General features: G+C 42.4%; 1 protein-coding gene across 7 annotated transcripts in view; it reads left to right on the forward strand.

Moving 5' to 3' along the window:
* RUNX2 (RUNX family transcription factor 2) overlaps window positions 1–15,939 on the forward strand; it is a 486,380-nt gene that overhangs the window by 287,994 nt on the left and 182,447 nt on the right. For 2 of the 7 annotated variants that reach the window (XM_045009228.1, XM_045009231.1), the window contains one exon: window positions 1,897–7,136. The exons of the other annotated variants lie outside the window; for them this stretch is intronic. In XM_045009228.1, the coding sequence (XP_044865163.1) occupies window positions 1,897–2,375 (479 nt within the window). In that variant the 3' untranslated portion in view covers window positions 2,376–7,136. Of the gene's footprint in view, window positions 1–1,896; window positions 7,137–15,939 lie in introns of those variants that run through there. 7 annotated transcript variants of the gene reach the window in all.

Raw genomic sequence — 15,939 nt, forward strand, 5'->3', positions numbered from 1 at the left:
CTGCCGCCAGCACATCCCTCGGCCCGCTCTGCTTCCCGCAGCCCCCATTGGCCTGGAGCAGCGAACCGTTGCCAGTGGGAGCTGCGATCGGCCAAACCTGCCAACGCAGCAGGTAAACAAACTGGCCCGGCCTGCCAGGGTGCTTACCCTGGTGAGCCATGTGCCAGAGGTTGCCGACCCCTGCCCTACGCCTACTCTGGTTCTGAACATTGCCTTTCGGCACATTTCTAATCACCACCTGGCAGCATTTCAACTGGCTTATGTCAAATGAGTTAGTGGTCTTGATGTAGTTTCCAATGGTCAGATGTCGAAATCATAAAAACCACCATGCCATCTGATGGCACTCAACAGAATCCTTCTGCCTTAGGGTTTTCATTCATGCCAATCGTCGTCTCTAGCCGTCAAGGCCAAGGACAGGAATTGACCAACCTACCCCCTCACTAGATAGGAATGTTTTCAGGTCAGGTTTGAGGTGAGTCATCTGGTATCTGACAGGCGCCCTAAATTCCCTTTAAAATATAACAGATTTGGTGGTTTTTGGGAGAAGAGATGGGTGAACCTCATGGGTCCTGAAGTTTTGCAAAGCTGCTAAGTTCTCAAACAAAGAAGCACAGAGCCAAAGCAGTTTTCGCTCCTGAACACTTTCCCTGCAATTTAAACCAGTGCTCCCTCCATATGCGTGTACACACACACACTTTTCATATGAGGAGAAAGTGAGCACACACTCTAAAGGGTTGTGCACTAGGGAAATATATCCTTCCTACCGTTAAAGGTAAGGCGGCACAAGTGAGTGCCCCTACACTGCATTCTATTTTTTCATTAGACGACTTCTTTGCCGCTCTCTCTGTTCCCCCTCCCCAATTTTCATTCTGCCAGCTCTCTAATCCAGCTTCCACCATCCCTGTTTCTGCTCCTTCTCCCCCAACCCCAGTTTCCTAAGCAGAACACCCAACCTATTATTTTCATACCTAGGATGTTTGAAGGGAATTGGAAATTGGGCTAAATGAGTTCACCCCTCCCTGCTTCATGTCAGAGACGAAACTATTGTAGAGTGTTACCACCAAGAACATTAGAGTAAGCACGTGCTGTGGCGTCTATAGACAACCAGATGGAAGAGACACAATAAGCAGACAGCTTCTGTGAATAATGAGTGTTGGGCTTGCAACTTGCCATGCACTGTGCTGAAAATTAAAACACGCAGACTTCCTTGCAGCTTGGTGGCTCACCCTGTTTTAAAACTCTTGACAAGGAGCCAATAACCTTTTTCATAGATGAAAACCTTGTCCAGTGGATCATGACCTGAGATATATTGAGTGATAAGAATGGTGGGGGCATATTCATCCCTGGTTTAACTCTGTTGATGTCACTAGCATGACTAACTCAGTGTGGCCAGCTCTTGTGATTTTATTGTAAGTCTCAAGATGATGACTGTTGTTCTTAAAGCCCCAGCTTTTGAAGGCCAGTGCTCACATGAGACACAGCTTTCTTTTAAAACAAAAGGTTTCTAGCACTCATGGCTGCGGAGGAAAGCCTGTAACGGTGACCCAAGTGCACCCTCTATGCTCAGAAACCAGAAGGCAAACAAAATGTAATTCAGCATTTATTATTTTTTAAAGTCTCCTGGGGGGTGGGGCTGACCAGTGTTTTTTTCAGTGCTTGGAGTTGGCAATACTACTAACTCCATTGCCATCGGTGGAGTTACACCAGGGATGCTTTTGGCCCAGCATTTGTATAAGACAGGTCTACGATTCTTTTCCTTGCAATGTGTTATTTGATATGATTTGCTGTTCTTTGGGGGACCAAAAGAAGTGGGTTTTCTTTTAAAAAATATCACTTTATTATAAAAAAAATTGATATTTACAGATTTTTTCCCCCATCTTTTGTTATAATTTTTAGGTGCTTCCGAGCTGGGCCCATTTTCAGATCCCAGGCAGTTCACAAGCATTTCATCCCTCACTGAGAGCCGCTTCTCCAACCCACGAATGCACTATCCAGCTACCTTTACCTATACACCGCCAGTCACCTCAGGCATGTCACTGGGTATGTCAGCAACCACTCACTACCACACCTACTTACCACCGCCCTATCCAGGCTCTTCCCAAAACCAAAGTGGACCATTCCAGACCAGCAGCACTCCATATCTCTACTATGGCACTTCATCAGGATCATACCAGTTCCCCATGGTGCCGGGAGGAGACCGCTCCCCTTCCAGAATGCTTCCTCCCTGCACCACCACATCAAACGGCAGCACACTATTAAATCCTAATTTGCCTAACCAGAATGACGGTGTGGAGGCTGATGGAAGCCACAGCAGCTCCCCAACTGTTTTGAATTCTAGTGGCAGAATGGATGAGTCCGTTTGGAGGCCATATTGAAATTTTCTCTGCGCAGCCCAATCTCCGTGAGCCAAAAACAAATGGTCGACAAACTACAAAGTGCCTGTTTTTTAAATAGATTTTACTGATATGTGCAACTATTTAGATGAGATGGTAATGGCCATAAATAACGCAAGAGTGACCAAGCAAGCACAATCCATGTTTCAGATTATGTGGATCAAAGCACATATTTTTCTTGGAAACATTTTACACCTTGTTTTATATTTAAAATGTACTTTTTACACACAAAAATAACCCAATTTTTTTTGGTCTAGACTGTTGTCATAAATAGTGAGTTCGTTTGCCAATAAGGAGAAAACGGACTCCCCAGTTATCAGGAAAAACATGGCGAAGCAAGGCAAAGGTTGCGCTCCATTTTATTTTTTAAAAACCTTGAGCTCCAGATACAGTTGCAATCATACAATGTACGGGACCCTGTTCACTCACATAGTGCAATTCAACTGGCTTGTAGTGGTGCACATGAAAGGGAAAGCACAGATCAAGTTGCTTCCATTTTGCTATAATACATTCAGATCATGGTAGATGTTCAAAATTTCTATCCAAGCCTTGTTGCACATAAAAGTTGGAACTTTTCGGTTCATTACTTTTTTTTTCTTTTTGGTACTTAGAGAGCCTGCAAGGTACCAATCTCAATAGACAATCTTGGGGTTTCCTCTTTGTTTTTCCTATAATTATTTTTGCCTTTGTCCAATTAACCAAAAATAAACCCCAACCCTCCAAAATTAAAGCAAAATCTTATTACTTATGCAAAAAATAAAAATGGCAATATATGATACTCAAGCCAAAATGGTATAGGTAGTACTTGTGTTTGGCTGGGTTTTTTCTTCTTTTTAAATTATAAATGTGTGAAATTTGAAATTATTTGCTAACATAAATCATATAACTTTAAAGAAATATTTATAATTATTTAATGACATTTGGACCCTTTAAAACGTCTCTTAATGTAATGCTTTGTTGACTTCGGTCTCTAAAAGTGGGTTGTTTTTTAAAAAAATAATTAAATTTCTTCAGGGGTGTGAACCTCAGACCGGTACCTGAACTCTGAAAAAACAGTTCCAGTGTGAACTGGTTACAATGTGATTAACCCTCTCCCCAAACCAAAATGCATCCGTATCAAATTATTTTGGATGTATCTTTTAAAAAAAATAACCTATGAAGGAAATATTGTGTTTAAAATGTTATTAGCTATCTAGTTGCCTTCAGCACAGTCTTGCCTTTTAATCAGTAATAACTGAGCTGGTTGAAAAACAGGAAGGAAAAATGAGTGCTTCCCCCCAGATTTTCCTTTCTCCTTGTTTTTTCATCAGCATTTGAAAAATGTTAAATTCAAAACATCGTCAAATTTGACAATGTGTTTCTAATTTTGAAACGTTGACAAAAATTTTGTCAGCCTCTCAAAATTCATAAAAATTTCAACTAGCACTTGCTCAGAAATGGGAGACAGGGAGAAATTGTGATTAATGTTTCTTTCATTGAAATTTTCAACCAGCTGTATATAATAATTAGGTTTATGAAACAAAACCAATAGTATTTAGCCTCTTGTTGTGATTTAGTCACAATTCACTAGCATCAAATGCTAGAGCAATGAGGATTCTTTTTTGTTTACTTTTTAATAGATATGGCAGTTGTCATATTGCAGAGACAAGCACAAGGGAATAACTGCTCTGCAGACCAATGCTCTGCCAGTCCGGTGTTCAGCAATAGTCAGATCTTCAAACGTAATACTTAAGATGCAAGTCACCTTAAAGCCGACTCCTGGCTATTAAACATGGTACACTAATACAGGGATATGAAATTGCACCTGATACCCTTAATCAACATGTCTGCTACCAAACTGTAAACAGAGGCACCCAAATTTTGCAGACCAAGGGCTGCATTGGCAAGTTCTCAGGAGTCTGATCCTGATACAAACTCCACTGAAGTTAGTGGGAATCTTTCCATTGATTTCAATGGGTTTTTGGATCAGGCTTCCACTGTACATATTAACCTCCGATTCAGCAGTCCATCCATATTCAGCAAAACACTTATGCACGTGCTTAACTTTAGGCACATGCTTAATTCCCATTGTCTTCATTGGGACTTGAGAACACGCTTAAGTGTTTTGCTGAATCAGGGCCACAGAGTGGATCAGATTGCAGCCACCCTGGCTTTTAACAAGAAGTGCAGCCTGCCTAGGATTCATGCTCCCAGCATGCAGTGCTCTCTGTTGACCAAACTAGCCTTAATTGCATCCAGTAACTAGTATTCTCCATGGGCTGCAACTCTGTTGAAAATGAGGATGTAACCCTCACACTAAATACATGGCGAACAGTCATAATAATCCAGTATAATAATTTATTTGGACAATATAGACATTGTCATCATCAGTCAATGGTTTAGCCACTCAGCTACAGAGATTACCATGGTACATTCCTCACAATTTGGTGTGATTACTTGCTCTTAAAAAAAACAAAAAGTCTTTGCCTTCTAAAGGTTGTATACTAAGTATGCTTAAATAAGTAAGACACTTTTCTAATACTTAGTTTTCCTTCAAAGATGGAAGCTGTAATTGATTCTATTTATTGTTTGTGGTAGCTTGAAGCATACCACTGTCCATTTATTTGTAACTGTAAAATACGTTTGCTAATTTCAGCAGCACTTAAAAAGCCAGTGTCTGGTTACACATTTCAGTTTTGTGTTTTGTTTAGTAAGCAAAAGAAAAAAAATGTACTGCCAGTGCAAGCTGTTTCCTATTTAATAAAAGGTACTATATTTGTACATTATTTGTTATTGCTGAGAAGGGCTTTTTAAAGATTTACTGTATGCATATTAAGTAATTTTTTAGGGATGCTTTTGTGTTGAAATGTTGTTAGAGTGGCTGCAGGCAGCAACCCAGAAATTTTTTTCTCCTTAAAGATTTTGTTGTACAATTCAAGCACTTCATTTTATTTCTGGATAAATCCATCATAGACCTGATTTCTGTTTTGCTCAGTACCTACATAACTCTCTGTCACCCCCATTGTTCAACTGACAGACTTGCAAATAGCTTAAGCATGCAATTATGCAATGCAAAATGCATGGCTAATTTGTTGCACTTGTGCTGTGGCAGACCATGTCGATCGGGAGTGGGAGTGGGGCTCATGCTACTGCGCTAAAAATAGATGCATAGACATTGCAGTTGGGCCCTAAAGCCCATTCTCCTCTCTAGGCTTCAGAGCCTGAGCTGCAGCCTAAGCTGCAACTTCAAAGCACTGTCTACATAGCTATTTTAAGCACAAGTATCATGAGCCCCCCAGTCTAGAGTCTGTTGACTAGGGTTGGGTGGTCTGCTGCCATGGCTTATGTGGATATGCCCTCAGCTCCCAGGATCACACAGGCAAATGATTTATTTTGCCCATGTGAGCAGGCAAATACTAAGAAGGAGACATCAAAAGCACCCAAAGATTTAGGAGCACAAGCCCCATGGACTTTATGTGTGCTCCTATATCCCTTTGGCACTTTTGAAAAATCTCTTCCTATATTTGCACAGGTGATTGGGGGTAACTGCACAAACATGTCAGTGCACAATTGCATGTCTGAGCTTTTGGAAAATACTTCCAAGTGCATTTGGAAATGTCCTTGATTCAGGATTTCAGGAAAAAGTTATGTTATGGAATTAATCTTAGAGTGTCATTTACATTATGATTATTATGAGGATTATTTCCTCAGAGGTACAAGAGCCCTTTTCCTTTGGGGAGTGGAAGTGTTGGTGCAGTTCATGGATTTAGAAAGAAAGAAATGCCTTTGTTAATCTCCACTCTCAGATTCTACCAAAGATGTACTTACATCAGAACAGGTATGATGTCCTTTATACAAAATAGAGCGGTAAATCCAGCCCTCCGTACTCATATAAGTAGGCCTACTGAAGTCAATGGGACCACATGTACAAGTTGGATTTGACCTAAAATGTCATTAGAGTGGTATTTATGGATTCTTTTACCAGACCAGCTGCTGTGTACTTCTTAGTCTTGAACTTCCTGCCAGCAGTCCCCCAGCAAAGATTTATCAGTCTCAACAGGTGCCATTTTGAGTGGGGAAACTTTTGCACTGTCATACTTATCGGAATACGGCTCTGCCTTGGTTACTGGAGCCTGCCATGCAATCCAGGTGATACGATGTGCCAGGATTCAGACAGACAACAAGCCATGAACTAAAGCAATAATTATAACCTGTACCAGCCATGAGTTCCAGATCAAAGAAGCCCGATTCTCTGAACCCCTGAATTTCTTACTGTTTTTTAATATAATGCATTTCATTTTAACATTTTCTGAGAACTTTTTTAGATGTTTGTTTACTTCCACGTTTACAGATAACTCTTTGCTTTTTTTTTTTTTTAAATGCAGTACTTTTAAGTATATCAGCCAAAACCATACTTTTACAGTAACTTTGTTTTAGGTAATACAAGTGACATTCCTTTTTGTTGTTGTTGTTAAACATGTTTTACCAGTCTTGAATTTCTGCTGGAACAAAACATTTGTAGCATTTCTTGTAAATACAAGCTTTAATTTTTTTATTTTTTCAAATACCATTGCCCGAGATTTGCTTTTCATGCACATATTGTACAAACACATTCTGCTTTGTGCCACAGACAGCGATTGTGGATGAGTTTACTTTAAGTTCAAAGGGACTATTTGTATTGTATGTTGCAACTGTAAATTGAATTGTTTGGCATTTTCTCATGATTGTAATATTAATTTGAAGTTTGAATTTCATTTTCAATAAAATGGCTTTTTTTTGGTTAATGTTCTTCATTGCTTCTTCTCCTCTGCTGTCTCTTTAATTATCCAAGTCACACACCTGAACAGTCAAGGACTGGATAGAGCTAATATACCATGGGCTACTATACCAAAATTTCATCGGTTGTTTCTTCATTTTCTGCAATGTTTAAGTTTTCATCTAAACATCAAGATAAGTTTCCAGTCTGGACGGCTGCAAAGAAAACCTTCCAGATCTGACCCCCCACCCCAAATACTGCTTTCTTCCTGAGTTTGCAGCCAAACTACTTTAAAGAGAATTTTTCAGAGGGATGTGAACAGCCCCGTTCACTTTAATGGAGTGATAACTCTGAAACCTAATGGTGAATTTTAACAGAAACAGCCAGTTCATGAGGCGTTGTAAGCAGAGTTTAGGATTTTGGGGAGACCTTGAGTAGATTTCAGCACTCTTGCTTCTACCTGACTGACCCCCATGGCCGGCTCCAGGCACCAGCTCAGCAAGCAGGTGCTTGGAGCAGCCAAGGGGAAGGGGCAGCACGTCGGGCTCTTCGGCGGCGGGTCCCTCAGTCCCTCTCAGAGGGAAGGACCTGCAGCCGAATTGCTGCCGAAGAAGAAAGCAGCGCGGTGGAGATGCCGCTGATTGCGGCTTTTTAAAATTTTTTTTTTTTGCTGCTTGGGGCGGCAAAAACCCTGGAGCCGGCCCTGCTGACCCCTGCTCCTGGTCAGACTAATTGTGGGGAAGAGACCTGGGAGAAGTTATCTTCCTCCTCTCCCCATGGCAGCGGCAGCAGGAGCTCAGCCTGGTGTGTGAGCTGCTCAGTTGCCACAGGAGCATGTGGAGGAATAGAGTGAATAGCTGTTTGCATTGCTTGTGTCTGAGAGTAGAGCATTCCCACAGAATGCCTTAGCCTCATGGTATCAGTTTGCATGATTTTTTTTACCTTGTGAATAGAAAACTACTTTGCATACATAGCAGCTCTTAGGTGTGGGTCTGAGAGAGGAGTAATGTATCTGCTGCCTGCAGCTGAAGGCATATGGATAGGAGTTAATAGCTCTTTTCCTTTCCATCAGTTCGACTGCATCTCTAGTAACAAAGGGCAAAAAAGTAGAGGTGAGGTTTTGATGTATTGTACTTTACTCAGGACTGAGGATCCAGTGATAACACCAAACGATCACTTCTCTAGAAGCCCCATCAGTTTCTGTGAAATATAGTTAAAGCAATTAGGTCTCTGCCCTTTGTAGTGATGAAGATAACCTTCCTGACATGAACCAAAGCAGTGCTTCCAAAGAGAAACCAAAGCCCAGGGAGATGTGATAGGCACCATCCGTCTCAAGAAATCTTTAATGCTGAAGTCTAATGATGAAAATGTAAATGGCAATTTAATAGCTATTTAATAGCTACTTGTTTTAATACAAACATCCAGTCCCTCAGATTGTGGGTGAAGACAGTACCAGTTTGGCCTCGACTTTAGGAAAACTTTGCCTGGGAAGCAAGAACCACCAGTGTGTTGGCAACATACTTCATTCTCTAGTGTATCAATATATTCCAAGTCTTATTGTTAATGAGTTTGGTAAGCGCTTATACCATAAACTATAAAAATAATTAGTGCATAGACCTCTTGGTCAATCAGAGCACAGGGATGGCTGCAGTCACCGATTCATAACTGCAGTCATTTTCAGTAATCGTAGAGCATGCAACTCTGCACGCTGATTTGCCGCTGCCCTGAGAACTCATCATTCACATGCCCTCAGCAAACATGGCTGCCTCAACTTTTTGTTTTGTTTAGTATCCAAGAGAAGACAAATGTAAAACAGAGCATTCCAATAAATTAGTGGAGGGATTTTCAAAAGCACACAAACGCTATGGCCTTTAGCCTCAGACTCCAGACCAGATTTTGGTTATAACCTCAGAGAGGAAGCACCCTTGTATCTTACCTGCTCCAGTCTGATCTCAGACCAGTTCCACTTCATGCCTTTTCCCCTGATTGACACAGGTCTGAGAACACAGGCAAGCCCACCAAACAAAAAGGGACACTTGTACTTTCAGGGTGTGCAAACGTAAGGGAAGGGGAAAATATCAGAGTATTTCAAGCACATCAGCAGTTTGTTTTGCATAAGAAATAGTTTCTTTCTAATTGGATGATGAGCATGCAGGTGAGCTTCATAGATACCTGAAGTAACAAAGGGATTTGAACTGAAAGCTCATGCGCTTTCCTAGAAGAAAACATAGGAATTACCAGACTGGATCAGACCAGTAGCCCATTTAGATCAGTATTCAGTCTCCGACAGTGGCCAAAGGTGCAAGAACCCCACAATAGGCAGATGTGAGATAATCTGCCCCACAAAAGTCTCATTCTAATTCCTAGTAGTTAGAGACCATCTAAACCCTGAAGCATGATCATTGGTGCTGGAACTAGGGGTGCTGGGGGTGCTGCTGCACCCCTTGGCTTGAAAATGGTTTCCATTATATATAGGGTTCATAGTTTGTTTCAATAGCTCCCAGCACCCCCATTATAAAAATTGTTCCATCATCCCTGAGCATGAGGTTTTTATCTCTTCTAAAACTTTGTTTGCATTAATTGTTAAATCTCTGGACATTTTTATTATCCATATTAACAACTTAGCCTCAACACCATCATGTGGCAGCAAGTTCCACAGTATAATTCTGCACTGAATGAAAAAGTATTTCCTTGTATCCATTTTGAATTTGCTATCTTTCAATTTCATTTACTATCCCATTGTTCTTCTGCTGTGAGAGGGAGAACAGAAGCTCTAAATCTACTTTCTCAGTGTCCTAAACAAGCTCTTTGGGACAGCATCTGTCTTTATGTTCAACACTGAGCTCGCTGTTAACATCAAACAGACAATAAATTATAAAATGTTTTACAAGAGGAGAGAAGATAGAGTCCTATATTCAAGCAGCTGATATGCAGATTTTGGTCAAATTCTGCAAGCTTCTAAGCACTAGATCTAGGCAATTAGTGGGGAAATTATTCAAATGTTTTTGGGTGGAGTTCACCCCTGGGCAGAGTGTTGGTACTATTTAAAGCGTAGGACTGAACTGGTATACAATCAGGGAATAGAAAAAATGCCACGTGAGTCAAGTAACCAGCTGTACTGCTCATATAGCCAAACTTGAATTCATTCTTATAGGGAACAGTTTGAGAAGAACGCAGAGGCTGAAATTTGTTTGTAAAAAGTATGTTGGGCAATTTCAAACAACAAGCAAATGTATTAAAAACTTGCGAGCTGTTCACAGACGATTTGTGAATAGAGGCTGAGTCCGGGAGATAAAGGGGTTTGCATGAATAGTTTGAGCAGCTCAACTCAGCACCCTAAGGAAACAGCCCGTAGCATATCATGAACTAAGAGCGAAAAACAACATGAAAGAAATAGAGAATACAAGGTTCACTCTTATTGGTACACAATTACTACACATCTCTCTCCATGGCTGTAGTATCTGAACAGGACTTATCTCCAAAACACCACTATCTCTCTGTAGCATGGCCCCCATTTACTGTGGTATCTGAGCTCCTCACAATCGTTCATTTATCGATCCTCACAGCACCCTCTGTAAACAGTGAGTTCTTATCCCTATTTAACAGATAGGTGCAGAGAGCTTAATGCCTAAATTCTCGTTGACTGCATCAACTTTTGGGTGCCTAAATTGAGTCATCTTAAAAGGGTCTGATTTTCAGAGGCCATGTGGCTCAGATCTTTTTAAAAAAACTGTTCCCTCCATTTGGGCATCCAACCCCTCCCTCACGCTCCAAACCAGCACTAAAAAATCACTATCCACTTGCAAATTTAAGGTTAAATGACTTGCCTCCAAAACATCTTTCTCTGGGTTGCTAATGATCCCCTACATAACCTAAGTTTCCCCAAATGTAAAATAGAGAGATGAATACTTCTTTACTTTGCGGGGTTATTTGAGGATTAGTTAATATTTACTGAGTGCTTCAACCGTGCTATTTGTTATTTTAATTTCCATTTTTATTACAAGTTTGGTGTTTGGGTCTAAGCCACTGGCCAGTATCTCTTTAAACAGCGTGTTTCTAAACCACACAGTTACAGAAAGTTAACCCAGTTTGCAAGTTGCTGAGCAGGCCAATAACAATGCAGACGTAAGGTCAAATACTGCTCTGTCAACAGATTCACCCTGGATTTACAAAGATATAGCTAAGAGCAGGATACAATTTGATCTGCACATAACATAATTTTCAACCTCTCCTTTTCAAATAGAAAGAATCATTAAGATATAGCGTAAACGTTGATAGAATAACCCAACATTTGAAAGAAAAAACGGCAAAGTTTAAATGTGACATTATGTAGCAAGTTGTCAGGATTTCTATGGTTAACCGGGCTGGATTCTGATAGTCATTACATCAGCGTACGTCAGCAGGAACTCAGCTGACATCACTCAATAGCTTAATGCTTTATCACTCCATCAGATTTTTTTACGCAGAATTTTTCTTTGACTTCAACGGTGACTTCTTAAAAATTGATGGCACCATATGGCCATTTGGGGGCCAGATTCTCACAGGCACAGAGAAGTAAGGTGCCCAAATTCCATAGAAATTCAATGGGAATTGGGTGCTAAACTCACTTTGAAATTGTCCCCCTTCATTTTTATTCCTACAGACTCTGGCATTTGTGCACTTAAACATACACACACTGGAGCATAAATACTGATGTTTACATTTGCCTTTCTGCAGTTGTTCAAAAATAAACAACGCCCCCCCCCCACCAAAAATAAAAAACAAGTCCTTGGTAGCTTGAGCTCATCCTACTGCATCAAACTGCTCTGAGATAAACTCTGCAGCTTCTCCCAAAAAAGAGAATGATCCTGATCCAGAATGCTAGGAAATCAGGAGCACAATGCAAGTGAAGGAAATGTCAGGGAATAAGAAAGGCAAGCACTGGGCTCTATTCATTGAGGAAGAAGTGGAAAGAAAGAATAATTCAAGCAGGTCTCTGGAATCTTGAATAATCTTTGCCATTTTATTGACAGTGGTGGTGTTCTCCTAACAGAGCAGGATGTTCTCATTTTTTTAACACTAGCCAGACCAGATGCTAAATTCTCTCCTGCAACACACTGGCTAAGTGAGAAGGGGAACAGCTGATTTCTGTTAAGATGAACACCAGGAGAATAAGCCAAGAAGTATGAGAAATCTTCCAGAGGCCTTTGCTTTGCAAACCCCTGTTTGGCAGCAAGATCACAGAATCTGGACTGAAAATCCAGTTCGTACTTCTGCTTCCATCCCTGTTCAAACCAGTTGCTGTGTGCGTTGCATTACTCTCCATGCCTTTCAGGATTTTTGGCACAGCATCAAGTCACTGGCTTGAATTTTCCCCTATAGTTTAAAGGTCTTAAAAACCCATGGCCCCTTGGCTTTTATGGGACTGTACAAAATACCAGTTAACGTGGAATTTACATGACTTATTCCTTGCCATAGAAAAGAGTAAAATCCTGAACTGAAGCCAGCGATTTAAAACAGCATCTTTGAGCCATTCTTATTTATTTCCCCTCTCCTGCCGCCTTTGTTTTTCTTAGTCTATTATATTTATCTGCTTATTATGTTGCAGTAGAGTAATTCTAATAGATGGAAGAAGGATGGTCTTCTGGTTAAGAAGGAAGCCTGGATGTCAGGAGACATGGTCAATCCCCAGCTCTTTGACAGACTCTCTGGAAGACCTTGTGTGTCATTTAACTTTGCTGTACTTCAGGTCCCTCATCTGCATCACTGATACCACGATACCTACCTGGCAGGAGTGTGGGGGGATGGCAGTAAAACCATTGACGTTTGCAATGAGCTTTCACATGCTTGGATGGAAGGTGCTAGAGAAGTGCAGAATATTGTTCCTGAGCAGGGTTACATCATATGTTCTACTACTATGGTTTGACACCCTGACCAGGAGAAAAAGCTGATGTAGGTTACAGTGCCTCACAATTACGTGTTTCATCTCTGAGTGATGTTCACAGATGACAGCTCTGGTGGATTAATGATCTTTGTGACATGATGGAAAGATTGCATCTGATTTTTAGAACTGCAGACTCCTAACTGCATCTATACAAATGTGCATGCTGAATTTATGCACCCGTTTACCATGACTGCATGAGCATACAGTTTTGCATGTGCAGTTCTAAAGCAGCCCTTAGATTACCTTACTTCGTGCTGGGGACCACACTGGCCTCCCAGTTACCTCAGGATCAGGGGAACATGCAGGTGATGTAAAGCCACCTTTGCCTCCCCTTAAGCCATGTGCGCATTTGGCTGTACCCAAGGATCAGGGCCCATATATTAAAAATATGTATGTAGATACTCATACAGCACCTGTTACTGAATTCTCCAAGTGCCATTTAGCCAGAAGCTAAATATGAGTCAATAACATAACACTGTTGCAAAAAAGCGAACATCATTTTGGGATGTATTAACAGGAGAGTTGTAAGCAAGGCACGAGAAGTAATTCCGCTCTGCTCTGCGCTGATTAGGCCTCAACTGGAGTATTGTGTCCAGTTCTGGGTGCCACATTTCAGGAAAGATGTGGACAAATTGGAGAAAGTCCAGAGAAGAGCAACAAAAATGAGTAAAGGTCTAGAAAACATGACCTATGAGGAAAGATTGAAAAAAATGGTTTTGTTTAGTCTGGAAAAGAGAAGACAGAGGGGACATGATAACAGTTTTCAAGTACATAAAAGGTTGTTACAAGGATTAGGGAGAAGAAATGTTCTTCTTAACCTCGGAGAATAGGACAAGAAGCAATGGGTTTAAATTGCTGCAAGGATGGTTTAGGTTGGACATTAAGAAAAACTTCCTAACTGTCAGGGTGGTTAAACACTGGAATAAATTGCCTGGGGGGTTGTGGAATCTCTATCATTGGAGATTTTTAAGAGCAGGTTAGACAAACACCCATCAGGGATTGTCTAGATAATACTTAGGCCTGCCATGAGTGCAGGGGACTGGACTAGATGGTGTCTCGAGGTCTGTTCCAGTCCTATGATTCTATGATTTAAGAATAGAAATAAGAACTTCTCACAACACAGTGCCATCAACAGCCTCAGGAACAACTCTGACATCATAATCAAAAAAGGCTGACAATGGAGGTCCTGTCGTCATCAGGAATAAGTTGGAATATGAACAAGAGGCTTTTTTTATTGGGTTCCAGGAAGTGGGTGGGTGGAGGCCCGCCCACTGCTAAAGGATCCCCCCCCAGCCTAAGGGGAGGATCTACAGGACCTCAAAACCCAACTGAGTTTGGGGGACAACTAATAAAAGAACAGGGACAGGAGTGCAGTCAGAGGGTCATAAGAAAGGAGCCTGACGGGGACACCGAGCAGAGAACCCCGGACAGCGCCCACTGCTCCTCGAAGGTGTCAAGGGAGCCAGTGGACGCCGCCCAGAGGAACTCTGCCTGGATGCGTGAACAGACAGAGGATCGGAAACAAGCCCCACAGTCACCGGAGTCTCCATCGGCCAACCTCCCCTCCCTGGTTTTGTAGATGGCCGTTTTAGCCAGGGCTAGGAGGAGGTTGACCAGGAGGTCTCGTGACTTTGTGGGGCCACGGATAGGGAGTGCATAGAGAAGGAGGTGAGGGGAAAAGTACAGCCAGAAACGCAACAGTATCTTCGTGAGGAGCCGGTATAGGGGCTGCAACCTGGTGCACTCTAAGTAAACGTGCGCCAGGGTCTCCCTCATGCCGCAGAAGGGGCAGGTGTCTTGGACAGGGGTAAACCACGCCAAATACACGCCCGTGCTCATGGCTCCATGAAGGAGCCACCAGCTGATATCCCCGGCGGGTCTCGGGACCAGGGTGGAGTATAGGCTGGCCCACCGGGGCTCCTCACCCTCCAGAGGTGGCAGGAGGTCCCGCCACTTTGTGTCGGGGTGGGACATGAGGGTGAGGAAGTGAAGGGTGTGGAGCACGAGCGTGTAGAGATGTTTCCTTGGCGCGGTTTGGAAGTGGACCAGCTGCAGATTGTGCAGCCGGCTTATGGAGAAGGGGTGTGGGGGGGGCAGTTGAGTCCACGGGGCAGGGGCCCGATGAAAAGGTCCGGAGGGCCCGGGGTGGAGGGTGGGCGGGGTGTGCCCTAAACGAAATGAACAAGAGGCTGCTAGGCAGCTCTCTAATGCCACCTTCTATAAGCCATTATCCTCTGATCCCACTGAGGATTACCATAAGGAACGACACTATCTGCTCAAGAAACTCCCTGAAAAAGCACAGGAACAGATCGGTACAGACACATGCCTAGAACCCCGACTAGGGATATTCTATTTGCTACCCAAGATCCATAAACCTGGAAATCCTGGACACCCCATCATCCCAGGCACTGGCACCCTAACAGCAGGATTGTCTGGCTATGTGGACTCTCTCCTCAGGCCCTTCGCTACCAGCACTCCTAGCTATCTTTGAGACACCCCTGATTTCCTGAGGAAACTATAATCCATCGGTGATCTTCCAGAAAACACCATCCTGGCCACTATGGATGTAGAAGCTCTCTACACTAACATTCCACACAAAGATGGACTACAAGCCATCAGGAATAGTATCCCTGATAATTTCACAGCAAACCTGGTGGCTGAACTTTGTGACTTTGTCCTCACCCACAACTATTTCACATTTGGGGACAAAATATACCTTCAAGTCAGCGGCACTGCAATTGGTACCTGCATGGCCCCACAGTATGCCAACATTTTTATGGCTGACTTAGAACAACGCTTCCTCAGCTCTTGCCCCTATACCCCTACTCTACTTGCACTACACTGATGACATCTTCATCATCTGGACCCATAGGAAGGAGGCCCTTGAG

This window comes from Mauremys mutica, chromosome 3 (assembly GCF_020497125.1).
Source record: "Mauremys mutica isolate MM-2020 ecotype Southern chromosome 3, ASM2049712v1, whole genome shotgun sequence".
NCBI classification, from domain to species: domain Eukaryota; kingdom Metazoa; phylum Chordata; order Testudines; family Geoemydidae; genus Mauremys; species Mauremys mutica.